The following is a 20,629-nucleotide window of genomic DNA, read 5'->3' as shown; positions in this document are numbered from 1 at the left end:
GAGGTAAAGCTATGTGTGCAAAAGGCAGAATTGGCATTTCTTTTGTAAAAGTTCTGGAACCCCCTTCCTTTCATAGTCACTGCGATGCAGGGCCATCCCCTTCTGCAGTGTAGGCTGCTGAGATCCCTGTACTGTTGCACAGACATTAATGCTTGCTAATACATTGTTTTTTATTTCTGGCCACAAGTTGAGTGCTCATGCCTGCCTCTTTCAAGTTAGGTGTAGACCATTGACTTGGCTTGCGCCAATGATAGTGCAAGTGGAGATGAGGTGACTTTTTTTAATTGCTGGTGGGAAAAACTCTAGTCTTTTGTTTCACCCAGAATGCAGTCAGAATGTAGTCCATCATCCTGATAGGAGGATCATAAGTTAGAGAGCCCTGTCTTTCAGATGTGTGTGATAGACATGTAGTCTGACTTAGAAATCATTTTTTTGTTTTTGTTTTGTGCTTAGACCACTACAGGTTTGGTGATTTTTACATAATACAGACATTTCACAGAATTTCTCCCCTTAAAGGAACATTGTCTCAGTTTAAAGCATTATTAATTTGGATAATGTCAAAAAGTTTTGTGTTCTTTGAAATGAAAAAGATGGTTATTTTCTTAAAAACTGACCTGCATTAAAAATTCCTGGTCTTGAATCTATAAATAGCCTCATTACGGGTCCTGAAGAAATATTGAATGGAGTGCTTTTTAGATGGGTCAGTTACGGTAAATTTGCGTACATATTCATCTTGAAGGAGAATATGTGACTTACTGAACAGGGTTCTTTAGTATTATTTACATACGAGAGGCCTGTTGCATGAATGTATGCACAGGTGGGGTCTGGCTGGCCTGCCCTGATGGGGGTCAATAGGGGGTGGGGCCGGTGGGGGGAGGGGCTGTGGGCAGTTAGCTGGCTGGCCTGTCCCCCAATTGGGGTGGGGAGCTGATTGGGGGTAGGGCAGTCCCAGGGAGGGGCTGCGAGTGGTTGGCTGGCCAGCCCACCCTCGATTGGGGTGGGGGGTCTATTTGGGGGTGGGGTAGGCCTGGGGAAGGTGCTCCGGGAGATTGCGAGGGGGGATTGGGGCCCAGATCAGGCTGGTTGGCTGTTGTAGTGCATGTCATAGCGACCGGTCATTCTGGTCGTTCTGCCTTTCAGTCACTGGGCTTTTACAAATTCGTGTACAGGTGAGGTCCCTTGGCCTGGCCAGCGATCAGGGCTGATCAGGCCAGCCAGCTGGGGGAGGGACCACGGGAGGTTGGCTTGTCCCCGGAAGTTGGCTGTGGCAGCGTACTGACCATCAGGGGGCTGCTCCTGCATTGAGCATCTGCCTCCTGGTTGTCAGTGCACATCATAGCTACCGGGCATCGTCTGGTCGTAATGGTTGTTTAGGCTTTTATATATATAGATAGATTACATATATACTAGTAGATTATAGAACATGTGCTAAAAAGTATTTCAAGTTTAACTGTAATAGTAATTACCTTTATGTGCTAGTGTATATTAGGCTCTTAGTTCTTACCACAGCCCACCAGATAGGTAGTAGTGTTAACATTGTAGGTAGGGAATCTGGTTGGTGTACTACTTGAATATGATGAGTAATTTTGAAAATTTCCAATAGGTATATATTACATATATTCCTATTTAGAGATAACAAAATTACTTTGTCATAGAATAGGATACTGTTTTGTTTGCTTCAGTTAGAAGATATGTATCCATTCATATAATTGCTAATCATGTTTTAAAGATCAAAAAGTTCAGTATTCACACTGTGTCATGTTAGGATGTAATCCATGCTAGTATTGTTCTTGCCCTCTCTGCAACAAATGTCATGGTTTAAGCTTTAAGCAGCATTAGCTGCCTTTTTCAAGATTTTAATTTTTTAAAAATTTTTTCTGTAATTATAGTTTGATTCACAGCTGTTTTTTTGTCTATGAAATTTAGTCTTTTGAGATACTGAATTTTGAGAAGAGAGTCTTCTGATAGTTAACAAATCTAAGATAATTTTCATTTAGAAATCTAAGATAATTTTTTCTTAGATTTCTCTTAACTGAAATATTCTATAGAATTTTGAAAAAAGGATCTAAAATCACCCATTTATATACCTGTTTATTTAAAGGTGGGCTAGGTTCCCTGTATTTTGAGTTTATAAGGTTTTTGGCAAAGTCTCTGGGCCCAGCATAAAAGATAGAATTCCAGCCACTCGAGGCTCAAGAGATGGCTCAGGAGTCCTACAAGGTTCTTATGCTTTATAGACTTTTTGGAGGGGATAGTAGAGCTGTAAAGGGAGGAACCTAGGAATCTACAAATTAACATAAAGGTTTAAATATTTATAAGGTCCCTTGCAGGAAACATGTGAGTGGTTCTAAAATCTGCACACTTTACACTCCTTCACCGACTCAAAGCTTCCCACAGGGATCTGTGTAATCACATTTTGAAGGATAAGATGCATGTTAGTAAAAATATTAATTTTAATGGGTCTTTTGGAGGCTTTAATTGTGTTTCATATTATTCTCAGCAACTTTTAAACATTAAAAATAGTAAGATCTGTGCTGTCTTCTGAATAGTGTGTTTTGTATTAGGCCATTTTCAATCCTTTTGTATATTTTTTGCTCTTAGTTATAGTAAATGTTTTCCATAAGAGAATTTATTAATAAACTATCAAAAAACTATTTCAATTATTCTAAATAGTGTATTTAATGTGCATGCTACTTTAATTATGGAATAATACCTGGAAGTAGTTAATGAATTATAAATATAGAAGAAAGTAAAGTAATAAAGTATATTTATCTGCAAAGTAAACTTTGAATATCATACTTTATTCATTCAATGCTTGGTTGAATGTGGGTTCCCCATTTTTGGTGTTTCTAAGGCAGGGTATGGCATACTATGGATTTTCAGCAAAATCTTGTCTGTTGCCTGTTTTTTGAACAAGGTTTTATTGGAACTTAGCGAGCACATTTATTTACACATTGTGTATGGCTGCCTTTGTGCTACAGTAGCAGAGTTGAGAAGTTGTGACAGAGATTGTGTGGCTTACAAATCGTAAAATATTTACTGTCTGTCTCTCTAGAGCAGGGGTGGGGTACATCTGGCCAGTGGACCTCTAAGACCCTCAAAATCATTTGGTCTGGCCCTGCTAAAGCGTTAGGGGTGAGTTAAATAAGTATTTGACCAAATATAGCAGGCTAATTTTTAATTTGATAATTTTGTGTGGTTATGATGTTATAAATATTCAAATGGCCCTTGGCAGAAAAAAGGTTCTCCTCCCCTGCTCTAGAGATGTGTGGTGGCCCCTGCTCTAAATATATATATATACCTGTTCTGTGATGTACTAGTTTACTCTTCCACCATCAGTGCTTGAGTGTTCCCAATATATGACCTCCCAGATGCTTGATGTTTTACAAGGAGCTATCTAGTGTGGCTTTTATTATTATTAAAATTTTATTATGTTTGAGTTTTTTTGAACCTCCTTGATCTGATGTTCTGTGTCTCTGTAATTCTGGAAAATTATCTGATATTTTCTGTTCATATTTGCTCCTTTCCTATTATTTTTGTGATTTCCTTTCCGAACTCTTAGTAGATATTTTTTAGGTATCATTACTAATCTTCTGTATCTCATAACCTTGTATTTTTCCATGTTTTTATGTTACACTTTGAATAGCTTCTTTGCAGTCTTTCATGGCATATATTTTATCTTTGTTATCTAATGATGTCTCATTCATATGTTCAATTTGTGATTTCATTAGTTTTATTTATACATATAATTTCTAAAAATTGTACATATTTCCATTAAATCTTTGTTTCTATTTAGTAATGTCTTTTTTTCCTGTCCAGTGTTTCAAACATTTCTTTCATTTCTTTAGTTATTTTCTCTTAGGATTTCTGCTTTTCTTATTTTCAGGACAGCTCAGAAATGCATATTCTATAAGATTAAATATATATTTTTTATATCTCTCTCTCTCTTTTAAGTATCTCTCTGCCCTATTGCCTAAAATAGAAAACTATCATATCTTTCTCCCTCAATTACTATATTATGCCTTAGAGGAATTCTGTGCTTTTGGTTATTTAATGATAACTTTCTCTATATATTGTTGTTTCCATAGACTAGATTTCTTTTTTTAAAAAAATATTTTTATTGATTTTTTTTTACAGAGAGGAGGGGAGAGGGATAGAGAGCTAGAAACATCGATGAGAGAGAAACATCGATCAGCTGTCTCCTGCACACCCCCTATTGGGGATGTGCCAGAAACTAAGGTACATGCCCTTGACTGGAATCGAACCTGGGACCCTTCAGTCTGCAGGCTGATGCTCTATCCACTGAGCCAAACTGGTCAGGATTAGACTAGATTTCTTGAGTGGAATTTACTTTTCTCAAATGGAAATCATAATTTTAAGGATCTTTATTAATCTTACAAATTTTCAATTTAGATTATGTTTTAACAATTTGTGTTCTCAGTTTTCTTACTCCTGAGGTTTAGCATGTTACATTTATTTTGGTCATTTTTTTTCTTATTCTTTTAATCGAGTTTACACACATTTTACCCATTTTCCTCTTTGGAACTGATGGTATGCTAAATGAAAGTAAACAAGTGCTCTGTGAATTTTGAAGCAGGTTTATCTTCCCAGCTTCCTTGCTTTTTAATTGCTTTAAGTCCATTGCCATTCATGTTTTTCTCTCATGTTGTCAAATATCAATCTTTGCATATGTTTTCCATTGTTTTTTATGATTAAGAAGTCTTTCACCATAAAAGAGCTAATTTGTCATGCTAATTTTCTTTTAGTATCCCTTCTGTTGTTACTATTTATATTTAGTTCTATAATCATATGCAACTTGTTTTGTACATGATGTTCACATTTAGATTTTATTCCCTCGCCATCAATTATTCAATTCCTCTTCAATAATAGTGATTATTAGTTATCATATTTTTGTACTTTCTAATGTCTACTATAGGGTATCATTTTATAATTTAATTAATCTCTATCTATTATAATATAATTTAGACCCTTTATTCCATCTTGTTCTTGGGATATTAAGGATTGCACATATTCATATTTTATAGATAATTTATAGCACTATTATGCTAGACTTATGACTGTTTGATTCTGAAATGTGTGAATGAAGCTAGTGATAAAAACATAGATGGTGCTTTTTTTTTTTTTTTTTAGCTGTAGATGCTACATGGTAACCTCAGGAATCTGGAATATAGCCTTCCTCCAAGAAAGAAGTAGATCATATTTTCTGAGTGTTTATGAAAAGTAGTGTCCTTTTTTGAAAATACTTGCTGCCCTGGCCAGTGTGGCTCAGTTGGTTGAGCATTGTCCTGTGCACCGGAAGGTCCCAGGTTCTATTCCTGGTCAGGGCACATCTCCAGGATTTGGGTTTGGTCCCCAGTATAGGAGGTAACCAATAAATACCTCCCTCATACCCTTCCTCCCTCCCTCTCCTTCCCTTCTTCCTTGTCTTTCTGAAATCAATAAAAACATTAAAAAATACTGACAAATGATACTAGCAGTGTATAAAATAAATTAGTGGGCTAGTGGTTAGCAATTACTGAGTATGTTCAAGAAGTGAATGTCACTGGAGAGAAGAAACACAAAAATAGTAGAATAGGGGGGGAACAGCACAGCATTAAATCTAATGCTGTGAAAATATTCTTATATACCTCAATAACTTTTGAGATCATTGTGTTTTAACAGTAGATATATGAGGTATCAAAAATAAAGTAAATAATAATTGGAATTCTCGGTAATAACATTATCCCATATAATTTATTTGGATAGTTTTCCATGAAAATTTGTTTTCTAAAATTGGATATTTAAGTTTTAGTTACATGCAATGGCTAGTTCTCTGGCATAATGTTTGCAATATTTCTGAACAGTGAAGTATTATTATAATTTATAAAAGTATTAATGCCCTGAGTAGCAGTTTTGTTAAAATATTTTTTCTCAGCCAGTCTGGCTGGTGTGGGTCAGTGGTTGAGTGTTGACCTATGATCCAGGAAGTCATGGCTCCATTCCTGATTAGGGTATGTGCTGTGGTTGCAAGCACATGCCCTGGTAGGGGGCGGGGCCTATGGCAGGACTCTGATCAATGATTCTGTCTCATCATTGATGTTTCTATCTCTCTCTCCCTTCCCTTTACTCTCTGAACCCAATAAAAATATATAAAATATTTTTTTTCTGAACCATTTAGTAGGGCTACAAGATATACAAGCTAAAAACACACGTGTTTCTATAAATATTACACACACATATTGGGGTTTTATGGTTCTTTTCTTTATAATGTGATATTTTATATTGAACTAAACATATTTCATTTTAGTCATTTGAAAATTGGCACCATTCCTATATTTAGCTAATAACTAATCATTAAAAATCAACCTCGAAATCAGCATAATGATATAGGACTACCTTTAAACACTAGGTCTAAAACTGGAGAAGTATAAAATGTGCTAATGAAAGTTTCCCCCACAGTAATTTTATTAAATGTCTTTAAATCTCTCATTTTATGAATTATTTTTTGATTTTACCTATAGAACTATATCTTAAACTCTTTTCTTAATCTTATTCATTATGAACTAATTCCCTCCTTTTAGCAATCTTCCTGAGCTCTTTCCGGGTGCCATATGAAGAAATCAAAATGATGATATTGGAAGTGGATGAAACACAGTTGGCAGAATCTATGATTCAGGTAAACAAGAGGCAGAGAGCTTAAGTTCCAATATTTCATTGCAAGCTTCTCATTAAACGGAAATCTGTAAGTGAAGCAAAATTCTTAAACCAAATCATTCAACTGGAAAATCATTGCTGCATAATTAGTTTTAGCATAACTTCTGCATTGCCAGGAGATAAAACTCTGAATGTTCTTTTACCTGCAAACTAAATATAATGCTATCAAAATAATTACATTTCAATTATTTTAAATGACTGTTTTCTGAAAGTCAGGTTGTTTAATTTTTCATTTTTGTTTTTGTTACAGTTAAGACTAGTAATATATTCATTTAAATTTGTATAGTATTTTTAGAGTGTTTTAGAGTTTTCTTAGGCATTGGTGTCTTCTAATGTTGTATTATTATTTAATATAAGGTCGAGGGAGATTTCTTTTTATTTCAGAGTAACCTTACTGACAATCCCTACTGGGGTCATTTGTGCTCTTATACATACCACAGATAGTTAGCATGGTGTTCAGAATTCATTCAGAAGGCTGGAAGATTTTTTCAAATGATTTGTGTTCACACCATTATTTAAGAAATGCTAGTGTGGTACCAAAGTTACTTGCTGAATTCCACATAAAGTAACAATAATACATATTTAGATAGAATTTAAATTTGAAGAATCAAACCACAAATTATATAGCCAGAGGATGATATCTTTAGTTTACTATCTTGTATTTTACAATGGGAGGGTATTGATGTTTTAGCAGTGAAAAGAAAACAAGGATTATTTGTTAATGTCATCAAAATTATTCTAGACATTTTAATTAATCAGTAAATAGTAACCTTAGGACTTGTTCTTGCCTCTCCTCTCTTGTCTCCTAAATGTGGTGGTTCTGTAATCCCATTAGTGATTTCTGCTGTGAGTCTCTGAGACATAAACTACCTAATTCATCAACTCTTGTTTAAATGCTTTTTCTCTAGCAGTTTCTTTTTACTAGAACGTTGTCTTTATTACTGTTGATTGTGTATATGCCTTGTTCTTAATTGATTCCAAGGTCCTTAAAAAAAAATTTTCTACTTAATACATGTTCATAGTTTTTATAAATGCATTTGTTAAATATTTATGGAGTAGCTTTTAACTTGCTTACATGAATGGTTTGGATAATCATGTGACTTTTGTTTTGTAGAGATGAAAAAAAATTATTTATATTGAAATTTGTACCCCAAGAACATTAAGTTCCATATAACTTATTAATATATTAGTTTCTATTACTGCTATAATAATTTTTTATTTTTACTGCTATATCAATTTACAACAAATTTAGTGGCTTAAAATTACATGAATGTGTACCATCTTACTTTTCTATAGACCAGAAGTCTGGCCTGGGTCTTACTGTCAAGGTGTTGGCAGGCTTGACTTTCTTCCCGTAGGCTCTAGTGAAGACTTTGTGTGTGTGGGGGGTTTTGTTGTTGTTTGTTATTTTCTTTTCCAGCTCATGGCTGCCTCCTTCCTTGGCTCCTTGGCACCTTCCTTCACCTTCCAAGCCAGCAATGTTGCCTCTCTCTGTTTCTTTCTTTCATTGTTATATCTCCCTCTCACTTGGTGGTTCTGTCTCCCTCTTCCACTTGTAAAGACCTTTATGATTGCATTGAGCACATCCAGATAACCAGGATAATCTCCCTATTTTAATGTCAGCTGAAACTAGTATTTTCAGAGGTTCTGGGAATTACATGTGGACATCTTGGGGGAGGCTGGCTCATTATTCTGCCTACCATACTTGCCTAATATAAATTTAATCTTAATGAATTTAAAATCTAAAACTTTAGTTGGGATATATGCCGAGCCTTTATATAGTCATTAAAAAACAAGACTATCATGGCATTTGAAGTCTCATTTTTTTAATTTAAAAAATACATTTCTTACTGCCCATGTTGAACAGGGCATGGGAAGAGCATTGCTTTTTAACAATCATCGTTTGGTAGGTTTTGTTCACTGTCCTGATTTCATTTTGGTGTATTTATTTACTCATACATAACAAGCTGTCAGTATTGATGTCATTTTCCCACCTCATTCTTTACCCATTTACCTTTGTTCCATCAGTCTTTTATTAATTTATTTAGCTGTGTGTGTGTGTGTGTGTGCACCCACCATGTGCAGGGCGCTGTTTTAGGCTCAGTCAGAAACAGACTTTACATTTTTGGAATTGATAGAGTGGCAAGGGTGATGATTACATATTTCTATATATATAAAAGGCTAAGCAACCATCAGACTATCTGACCAGCCGATCAGCCAGTAGGTATGATGTGCACTGACCGCAAAGGGGCAGATGCTCAACGCGGGAGCTACTGAGCTGCTGTGACTTGGCAGCGGCAGTTCTTGGGTGTCGTACCCCAGAACCAGAGATTCCTTACGGGGCTGTGCGATTCCACCTTTGGCCGTAGGTTATGTTGTTGCTGGGGCACTGTCGGCCTCGAATCTGGTTTACTGCCGAGCTGTGATGACAGCAGACGCCCTTTGAGCTGCAGTGCCACCCCAGGTGCGGCTGGCCTAGGAGGGACTGCTGGAGGTTGGCTCCAGGGCGTGTCCAGCCTGTCTGACCCAGTCCCACCCCACCGGCCACCTTCTAATTAATTTCCTTTCAGTGTGCATGAATTCATGCACCAGGGCATTAGTATAAAATAAAAATACAAGACAAATGTAGCTGATTTACGATACATAATGTGTGAGGGGAGTGCCAGGTGTGTGTATGTATAAAGATAAGGGCACCTGAAGGTTTAATACAGTGTAGATGTGGAAAAGGGCAGAGGATTGAGTGACTAATGTAGTGAAGGCAGTTAGTCTGGATGTAATAAAACCCTGAGCTGTGAGGGAAATGCTAAGTGTGTGGGCAACTGTGAAGAGTTTAGTTTGATAGGATCTTAGGATTTGTGAAGTATATTCGGAGACACAAAGCTAGGTTGGGGATGTGCTCTTACAAATCACCATAGTTTTATTACTTTGGAAAGCAAAAATACTGAAGTGAAAAATTAATATGTTTCTGATGAGAGATTAAAATTTAATTATATATTAACTAAAAATATTCAAGGGGATTGGATGGTCATTTAAAGAGTGCTGAAGAAATTTAGAAGCCTGATGTAATAAATTATTAAAATAATCCAGCTGTCAACTAGAATGATTACAAGAAAATATAAATAACCAAGTCTTTTGGTCTCAGGCAGTTCTATTAGGAGAAATTTCTATTTATGTGGAAAAATCATATACTACCTGCATGTTTTTGTTGGTAGTATTAATAGTGAATATGTTTTTCAGGGATGATCTTAAATTGTGACTTTTTATTTGTTTTTGGCCAGCCAACCAAGTTTTTATTCAAAGATACACAGTGAGTCAAAAACTTGTTTTTTGATTTAACTAGTTTGATATATAATATTTCTAACATTATTTTTAACTAATAACACCTTTGGAGATTTATTTCCCCATTAATACATGTAGCATGTTATAGGCTTAATTTAAATTTGTACTTGAATTTGGGCTTGCACAGAATATACTGATACTATAATTTGGGATTGTGATCACCAACCACTCTTTTTTCTTCTTCTTAATTTTATTATCAATATGCTAACTTGTTATAACATTATTATAGCCAATTATATTTGGACACAGAAGGCTCCTATATAGACTTTGCTGAGTGATTGTGTAATCATTTAAGTTCTAACAGGGAAGCGTATTTATATGTATTTCCTTGGTTTTTCTCCATTGGAGTATTTCTTTTTCCTGTGTGTGTGGCTTCGGAAAGGCTGTGCCTGGACAAGGAATCAGAATGGCCACAGGAATCTGTGGTTTCTAGACTGCAGATGACACAGGCAAAGGGCATTACAGCCACAGGCACTTAAGGATCCTTATATGTTATTGCTTTTATCTGCAAGGTATATCATTCTGTGTTTTCAGGGCTTTTTTCAATGTTCTTTCACATCAGAAGAATTACTTTATCTTTGTTTTTTTAGGTATCTTTATTTTTATTATTAAAACCATACTCATATTGGTTAAATGTTGCAAGAACTGTCATTAAAATTCCCTTGTTTTCTTTTTGATTCTTTCCCTTGCCTTTTAGTAGCAATATGATAATTTCTTTTATTCCTGTGAGTGAAGTGTTAAAATATGTTTGACTTCGCTTGAAATTTCTGACGTTTAATTCCCTAAAGCTGAAATGTAATTGATCACATTTATCCAGGTGAGAAAGCTGTTTCTTTGGTATAGGTTGAGTTCTTCTTTCTCAATTATACAGCTAATCAAATAAACATTCAGTAGTGCTTGATTTGAATATATAATAACTCTGGATAGAGAAGAAGAAAATTGCTTTCAAGATGCAGAGAATACAGCTTAAGGCTTTGCATAAAAGGGAGGTTACCTAGAAATACAACTAAAGATTAACTTTTTTACTGATTTCCTTCCCAGAGTTCATTCATAAATTTACCTAGAATTCAAGAAGCACATTTGTTGAAGATATTTTCTTCTGGTTTTCATTTTTAGAACTTATTAAAGCATCTTCCTGATCAAGAGCAATTAAATTCATTGTCTCAGTTCAAGAGTGACTATAACAACTTAAGTGAACCAGAGCAGTTTGCTGTTGTGGTGAGTACTCTTAGTGTTAACTCTCTTTTGAGAGAATTTTATTTAATATTGTGGGAAAACAGGGAAGAAAATGTCAAGCTTTTCTCCTCATTATTACTCACAAACCTTTAATGTCCATTTATTTTTAACCTAAGGATATTTATGGGACATTATCTTGATTTAAAATATGTATTGGGATTCTAGCCTTAAGTGAAATCCAAGGAGTCTTTAAAAAGTATATCCATGATTTCACATTCTCTATTTGATGTCAAAATGTAAAATGAAAATTATGATTTATTCTAGAGTTATGTATTCCAACATATTGCAATAGTAGCTTCAGTTTCTCATTCTAATCACTTACTCCAGTTCATCTCATATTTTAGATCTGAAATTACAAATATATTTTGTTTTGTTTTGGTTTGGTTTTTAGCAATGAGGTTGAAAAATGAATACATTTTAAAAATCTTCAGAAACTTGATAATCACCTTGTTCCAGCTTTCTATTTATAGAAGTTGGGGTCTGAAGAGGTGAGAAGACTTGCCAATGTTATATATTAGCTGTGTTGCAACTTACAATTAAGATTTTTATCAAGCTTTTTTTCTCTTGCTCTTTTCTCCTACCATTAAATCACCATTTTGAGGTTGGTTATACTCAGTTATCATGATGATACTTTAAAATAGTATTTTATTTTTTATTATATGTTATTTTTTTTCCTTTTCTTCAATTATATTATTACCAACCTCCAGGGACATGATGAATTTGCATTTGATAAAATTTTGAAAATTTGGGTTGACTACTGAAAGGACTATGCCTTCATACCATATTTTGTGTCTTGTAGGCATTTGCTCTTAACTTCCTTCCTGTTTCTTCATAAATCCATTCTACTCAGCCCACCCTTTAGTGCCTCCTTCTACCTCTTATCCTCCAAGTTCACGAAACTCTGAATAGAACACAGAATAAAAAAGGCAGGGTTTTTCCTTTCACATTCTTTTATTATAAAACTTTCTAGCTTGCTATATTTGCAAAAATGCTTTTTATTTTATTATGCAATTCTTCAGGGTACCCTTTTTTCCCCTCCCCCCACCTTGTATTTTCTTGTTTGCTTTATTTTCTATTACCTGATCACTTTCCCTATCTCTTAATCCCTCTAAAATGTTCTTCTTGCAATGTCTTCCATATGAGAATAAATGAATAAGGGAGAATTTGCATTAAATTTTAAACCACAGAGTACTTAGAGTTTTGATCTTTGGCCATTTTTTTGACTATTGAATGAAAATGTAAAAAAAAGTTAAATTATAATTTTGAAATATTTCCCACATACCTTAAGTCTTCAACACATAAAAGTTTATATGAAAATGTCCACCTAACTAATAACTTCTGTTGCATATCTCTGAACATATTTAAAACTATTCACATATTCTAGTGATTGTCACAGAAGAATGAACTCAAACTAGCAAATATTTTAGGTTTATTTAAAATAGCCAGGTTATGCTCTCTTTTAAAAATTAGAGTTGAAATCAAAGAGCTGTGATTTACAAGCAGTGTACTCGTAGGGTCAGATCATTAAAATAATTATATTCCCAGATACTAGTGCTAGAGGTTATAGTTTTGATTTTAAGGCAGTGATGAACCACTTTCCTTTCAGGATATGTCAACTCAAATTTGACCTTGAATCTACTCATTCCATCACAGGTCATACCTGACTGCAAATGGAATTTAATGTGGAAATAGTAATGCTGTTGAAAGGTATCTGCTATGGACAATGTGAGCAGTGCTTTATCATCTGTTGATTATGACTATTCTAGAACACATTGTTTTCAGTTCTGGTTGTGTAGTACTATCATTTTAAAATATGATTGCTTTGGTGAGGAAAGGGGAAATGCTAGTAAAGTTGGGGGAAAAAATGAAAACTATATATATATATATATATATATATACACACACACACACACACACACACACACACACACACACATACACACACATACATACACTAGGGGCCCGGTGCACGAAATTCGTGCACTGGGTGTGTGTGGGGGGGGAGTGTCCCTCAGCCCAGCCTGCCCCCTCTCACATACTGGGAGCCCTCAGGCGTTGACCCCCATCACCCTCCAATCGCAGGATCGGCCCCTTGCCCAGGCCTGATGCCTCTGGCTGAGGCGTCCGGCCCGGGCAGCGGGGACCCTCAGCTGCAGCGGCCCCACGATCGTGGGCTTCGCTTTAGGCCCAGGCAAGGGACCCCTAGCTTCTGGGACTGCCAGCTTCGACCGTGCCCAGCTCCCATCGCTGGCTCCACCCCTACTTCCTGCTATCACTGGCCAGGGCGGCAAAGGCACCCGATTCTCTGATCATGGGGCCGCCTTTGCCCTGTCCCCCAGCTCTTAGCTCCGCGCTGGGTTTCCGATCACTGTCAGTGGCAGGGGGCTTCTTCCTGCTTTCCCTTTCGCCTCCCTGCATTGTGCCTACATATGCAAATTAACCGCCATCTTCTTGGCAGTTAACTGCCAATCTTAGTTGTCAGTTAACTGCCAATCTTAGTTGGCAGTTAATTTGCATATAGCCCTGATTAGCCAATGAAAAGGGTAGCTCGTACGCCAATTACCATTTTTCTCTTTTATTAGTGTTGATATATATCTCCTATCTAATAAAGAGTAAATATGCAAATTGACCACCACACTGTAACGGCCAAGATGGCTGCACCCACACTTGAGGCAGGGATTCCATAACACAAGATGGCTGCACCCACAGAGGAGGCCGAGTTCCTGTAACAAGACTTAAGGAGCATTCATCAGGGACCTGAGGCTGCATGGCACTGGGCCGGGGCAGGGGACCTGAGGCTGTGCCTCCTGCCTGGTGGAGCTTGACAGGGGACCTCAGGCTGCGTCCCCTGCCCAGTGGAGCTTGACAGGGGACCTCAGGCTGTGCCTTCTGCCTGAGGGGCTTACAGGGTCCTCAGGCTGCGCCCCCAGCCCTGGCACCAGGCCAGGCAACCTGAGACTGTGCCCCCCACCCGGCAGGGCTTGACGGGGGTGGGGCTGGCTGGTTCTGGATCTAGCCCAGTGAAGGTGGGGCTGGGTCTGGGTCTCGCAAGATTTCAAGGAGCATATGGGTGGGCGGGGACTTGACTCTGGTTCCCATGGCACACTCCAGACTCTGACAGGAGGAAGATTTTCATATACAGTTTACTAATTTTCTTTCATCTCTGACACTTCAATTATAGAGAAAGGGCAAATAGGAATAGTAAAATATTTCCTCTAATTCCCTCTTAATGTGCACAAATTTTGTGCACTGGATCACTAGTGTGTGTGTGTGTGTGTGTGTGTGTGTGTGTGTGTGTGTATACACACACACACATATATATATATATATACTTTATATATATAGTCAAATAGTAATGTTCTTCACCTTTGCCTTTTTCCATTTTAACTTTTACCATTCTCAATTTATCTTCCCCTACTTCTCAACTCTTCCTTCTTCCCAAAGGAGAAGGAATCCTGCTAAAGTTCCAAACAATACTTGGGGAATACACACACAAAAAGGTGTAGGACCATGTAAAATGCCATAGTTTTCTGTTCTCCTTTCCAGATTAAAAGCTCAACATCAAGTTGCTAATTCATTAGCGTAATATGTTTTCAATTTACCAACATTGTGTAAATAATATAATAATTTTGTGGGTTTAGAAAACTAATTATAATTATGTATATTTCTGAAAGATTCCCCTAATACCAAGTTTCATGTTTCAAGTAACAAACTTAATGAAATTATGTTGCATTATGTTATAGAAGATGGACTATTAACTTTGAGGTAATGTAAACTGCAGATTCCTATGTGACTTTTATATATTAGAAAAACATTCACTTGTTGACTGGACCTATATTTAAAGTACTAGTCATTTTCACCTGAAAAACCATCAGAGTCATAAACAAGGAATTGTCACAAGTGGACATAGCGTTTGCACCCCCAAATACGGCCAAAGTTTGCCTTTTCATTTCTTTCACCATAGACTTGTGATTAGCTGTTTCATTTTCAGATTCTATAGATTGATATTGTGATTTCTAGCATTGTTTTTATTTTAACAAAAATCAGTTATAACTCTGCAGTTATATTACTTGCTGGTGAGTTTCACTATTTCTTTTATCCATTAATTTGATTCTTGTGAATTATAGATTTCACAGGTGTGTTGTATATAAACATACACTCAAATTTGATACAATAATGGATAGAGTCCCTATAGTTGTTTTCATTATATAACCAGCTTTAATTTCATCCAAGAATTAGGTAAAAAAGTAAACAAAAAGCTATACCAGGACTTTGGCATTTGTTTATATTATTTTGTCTTTGATAGAAAGACAGTTTGCAAAAGTAACACATCCAGAATGCTAGTAACCAGAGTCCATTAAACGCCAATTAGAATATATAAGATATAACATGTAAATTAGAAATAGGGGTTTCTTATCTTTGTTTACTTTATATACAACTTTCCAGGGCTGTGTCCTACAGAATTTTATATACATACTAGAGGCCCAATGCATGAAATTTGTGCAAAGGCCTAAGCCCTTGCAGCTGCAGCGGCTTGCCTTGGCCCTCACAGCCCTGGCTTCATCCTGTAAATTGTCCTGGACGTCTGGAAGGTCGTTCAGCTGTCCAGTCTAATTAACATATTACCCTTTTATTATTATAGATATATTATTCAGAAATATTATGTCACTATTCATTAAATTATAGGTCCTTGAGGCTTTCTTTCAACTACTAAAGCATTTGATATGTCTATATTCTCTCCAGGGTTCCTATAATATGAAGTTTCATATACACTTTTATTTATTTTTCCCTTGAAATTAGATTTAATTTTTTTTAATGCTGATACTATCTCCATTTTTAAAGGAACAGTCTTCATGAATGAGTACCAGACATAGGTACTTTTATGAAACTAAGCGTTTTGTTGCTCATCTGCTTTTTCTGATAATTCAGAATTTTTAGGTACCTTCCTGAACTAATACTCCTTACTGACCTTATGATTTGAGCATTAGCCAGCCTGATCAGCAAACCACTCAGAGTTCTAGAGCTCTCCCTGTTTATACATGGTAGTATAGGAGTGGTGGTGACATGGTGGTGGTTGGTGTCTGGTGCCTATAGAATTGATATCCAGTGCTATGAGTTCAGGGCCTAAAACAAATTATATTATTGACTTGTTTTTGTAGCTGATTACTTATAGCTGTTTTTGTAGCTCTATACTTATATGTCCTATATTTTCTGGGAGATTTTGGCATATGAAAAATAACCCATCCAAAATTCTGGACCAGAGGTTCTGATAAAATGGTATTTTAGAGGAATGCTCTGGGAGGTGCTCCATCTCCATATTTTTGTGTTTGACTTGAAATGAATGAGACAGTCTACATGCTAAATTTGTTATTTTAGGTTCTGGGTAGAGGACACTGAGTACTGACTGATCTGCTTAACTTGAAAAATTATTTTCTTTGGACAGTCCAGGAAAAAACTTTTATTGATAAATCAGTTTATATTTGGCATGACCTAGCCTCATGCTTTATTCAACTTAATTTTCTACTAAAAAGATGAAGAAATGAAAATATACTTCCTAGAAACCCACTTATTAGACCAATTAGTTGCCTGCCTTTTTCTTGGGTTCCTTCTTCTCTTGTCAGCCTCTACACCTCCTCATTCATCCCTCCAAAATATTGACTACTTACCATATATTGGTTCCCATTGAGCAGAACCTAGTTTTAGTTGTATGACTGCAGTTTAAAACATATTTTCAGTGTTTATTTGATCACTAAACCACCAACTAAAATCACTGTGCACACAGTGGCGTGGTTTAACTGCGTGAGAAATAAGATATGTAAATATTCAGTGGGATCAAAAGATTAGCTGAATTTTATAAAAAAGCCTAAAAATTTGCATTTGAAGCTTAGTGCACTATACTTTGATTAAAAATTCTAGGTTTTTGAGTATCTGTCTCTATATTATTTAATTCTGGTAAGCTGTTCTTCAAAGGAAATCAAACCTCTTACAGGCAGGTTAATCTGAACAAATGTCCTGCCTTTGTGTTGTATTTTGATCTGCCACCATTTGGTGTCACTGTAGGGCAGGGCTTTTCAACTTTGTGCAGTAAAGGTCTCCATTTTTTTCTTTTTTAAATAAAAAAAATGATGTAGGAAGTTCATGCATATTTCCTTGCATTAAAAATGTCTCGTTTTAAAGTACACCCTAATATTCTTGCTGTAAAACATTCAGATAACATATAAAATATTGAATACAATTTGGAAGTTCTTTATATCCCACTACCCCACTGCATTCCATACAAGTCATCATTTTTATTGGACTTCCAATCCTGTGTCTTTGTATTTACAAATGTGTGCATATTCATATGCACATTTAAAAATACATTTTTTCTGAAACCTTTTTATTATAAAATATATTTTGCGGATTCTTTTCATGATATGCTAGTTTAAATTTCTTATGTAGTATTTCAGGGTCCATATTAAGATTTTTCTTTTAACTGTTCTCTTAATAAAGAATGGTTCCTTTTTGTTTTCCTCAGGGTTTAAAAAAATAATTCTGCATACATCTTTGTATAGCCTATCTAATAAAAGCCTAATATGCTAAGTGTCTGACCATTTGACCATTCGACCAGTCGCTATGACACACAATGACCACCAGGGGAAGACGCTCTGACTGGTTGGTTAGCTTGCTGCTGGGCTCCAGCCAATTGGGACTGGGCGAAATGGGCCGGACACACCCTGGAGCCTCCCTCGGTCCCTCCCGATCATGTACCACTGGGGTCCCTTGGCCTGGCCTGCACCCTTTTGCAATCCAGGACCCCATGGGGGACTGTTGGAGAGCCAGTTTTGGCCCGATCCCTGCAGGCCAGGCTGAGGGACCCCACCAGTGCATGAATCCGTGCACTGGGACTTTAGTGTGTGTGTGTGTGTGTGTGTGTGTGTGTGTGTGTGTGTGTGTGTGTACATGCATATTAGAGGCCTGGTGCACAAAAATTTGTGCACTCGGGGGCGGGGGGCAGGGGGTCCCTCAGCCCGGCCTGTGCCCTCTCGCAGTCTGGGACCCCTCAGGGGATGACCACCTGCTGGCTTAGGCCCGCTCCCCGGGGAATGGGCCTGTGATGGCAATCAGACATACCTCTGGCAGCCCGGCAGCCCTCGGGGGATGTCCACTTGCCAGCGGGGAGCAGGCCTAAACTGCAGTCGAACATCCTTAGCACTGCTGAGGCAGGAGAGGCTCCCACCACCACCACCGCTGTACTGGCAGCCATCAGCCTGGCTTGTGGCTGAGTAGAGTTCCTCCCATGTGAGAGCGCCCTGACCACCAGAGGGCAGCTCCTGCATTGGTGGTCAGTGTGTGTCAGAGTGACCAGTCATTCCCTGTCCTTCTGCTGTTAGGGTCAGTTTGTATATTACCCTTTTACTATATAGGATAGAAGCCTGGTGCATGGGTGGGGGCCGGCTGGTTTGCCCTGAAGGGTGTCCCGGATCAGGATGGGGGTCCCGCTTGGGTGCCTGGCCAGCCTGGATGAGGGGATGATGTCTGTTTGCAGCTGGTCACACGCCCTTCAGGGTGGGGCTCCCCACTGGGGTGGTTGGCCAGTCTGGGTGAGGGGCTGAGGGCTGTTTTCAGGCTGGCAGGTGACTGAAGCTCCCAGCCTCTCTTTTTTTTCTGTTTTTTTTTTTTTATTTTAATTTTTATTTTTTATTCTGGGATTTATTTACCTTCTATGGCTGTCACTGGCGCTGAGAGCCAGCTTTAGCTCTGAGGCTTGGCTCCAGCTCTGAGACCTCTGCTGCTGAAAGCAGGTATCTGGGCTTTGTTTAGCTTCTATAATTGAAACACTGTTGCAACTCTAGCTCTGAGGCCTGGCTGGCTGAAAGCAGGTTTCTGGGGATTGTTTAGCTTTTATAATTGCAACATAGTTGCTTAGAGTGCAGCTCAGAGCTCGGCGGCAGCAGGCGGGGAACCTTGGCTTCCTCCATCACTGGAGCAAGCAAGCCTCCTGTTCGCTTCAGCTGCCTGGCTGCCGGCCGCCATCTTGGTTGTCTGTTAATGTGCATATCGCCCTGATTAGCCAATGGGAAGCGTGTTGGAGGTACGGTTAATTACCATGTTTGTCTATTATAGGATATATGTATGTATGTATTTTAGAGTTCAGTGAGCACAGACTCTTGGATTTAAGTCCTAGATTGATCTTAACCTGTGTGACCTTGGTTAGATACTCATCTTTTTATTCCTCAATTTACTTATTTATGAAATGAGACCATGTTTTTATTCCTCAATTTACTTATTTATGAAATGAGACCATGTTAGTTCCCTATTGCTGGTATAACAGAGTACCACCAATTTACTGGTTTTAAACAGCACAAGTTTATTATCTTATAAGTTTGAAGATCAGAGGTCCAAAATGGGTTATCCGTGTTGCATTCCTTCTAAAGACTCTGGATGGGGAATTTATTTCCTTGCTTTCTCTAGCTTCCCAAGGTGGCTCACATTCCTTTTCTCATAGTCCAGCATCATTCTGACTTCTGCTTTTATCATCACATCTTTCTTTGACCCTCTCCTAATTTCTAATAAGGATCCTGTGATTATATTGGGCCAACTTGGATAATCTTCTCATTCAAAGATCCTAATTTAATTCCATCTGCAAAGTCTCTTTTGCCTTGTAAGATAATATATTCAAAAGTTTTGGTGATTAGTACGTGACCATATTTGGTGGAAAATTTTTTTGCCAAACACAGGGATCATAACAGTGCCCACCTCCACTGCATGGCCCAAATTGAGTGTTAAGTAAATTGATGTGAGGAATATGTGTAAGTCATCTTGTTCTCATGAATTCTTTTTCCCTAGAACATCAGTATCCTTTTTCTCTGTTACCATAATGCCCTGTGCATATATCTAATGGCTCTTCTTAATCTGGAATGTTATAGTTTTAATTTATGCTCAAAACATTTTGATCAGCTGGAGTATATCATGCTCATCTTCTAGCACATGGTGGCCACATGATATTGGCTAAAGGAATATATGAAATAAGGAAGAGATGAACAGAAAGGAGGGAAAATATATAGCAAGAACAATAAAATTTAAAATGTTAGAATTTTTTTTGGATTTTAATTTTTTTAGAGCAGTTTTAGATTCACGGAAAAATTGGGAAGGTACAGAGATTTCCCCCACACACATTCATCGCCTCCCCCATTATCAACATGTCTCACTAGAGTGGTATATTAGTCACAATTGATGGACCTACATTGACACAATACTGATTGCCCAGAGTCCACAGATTACATTAGTGTTCACTCTTGATGTTCATTGTGTGGATTTGGACAAATGCATAATGTGTGTACATCAGCATGATATTATC

General features: G+C 37.3%; 1 protein-coding gene across 2 annotated transcripts in view; it reads left to right on the top strand.

Annotated features, from left to right (window-relative positions):
• DIAPH3 (diaphanous related formin 3) overlaps nt 1-20,629 on the top strand; it is a 565,715-nt gene that overhangs the window by 276,357 nt on the left and 268,729 nt on the right. For both annotated transcript variants that reach the window (XM_059684797.1, XM_059684796.1), the window contains 2 exons: nt 6,582-6,676; nt 11,170-11,271. In XM_059684797.1, the coding sequence (XP_059540780.1) occupies nt 6,582-6,676; nt 11,170-11,271 (197 nt within the window). The remainder of the gene's footprint in view (nt 1-6,581; nt 6,677-11,169; nt 11,272-20,629) is intronic.

The sequence above is a fragment of the Myotis daubentonii genome, chromosome 2, assembly GCF_963259705.1.
Source record: "Myotis daubentonii chromosome 2, mMyoDau2.1, whole genome shotgun sequence".
Lineage (NCBI taxonomy): Eukaryota > Metazoa > Chordata > Mammalia > Chiroptera > Vespertilionidae > Myotis > Myotis daubentonii.
This window is presented reverse-complemented; position numbering and strand designations above follow the sequence as displayed.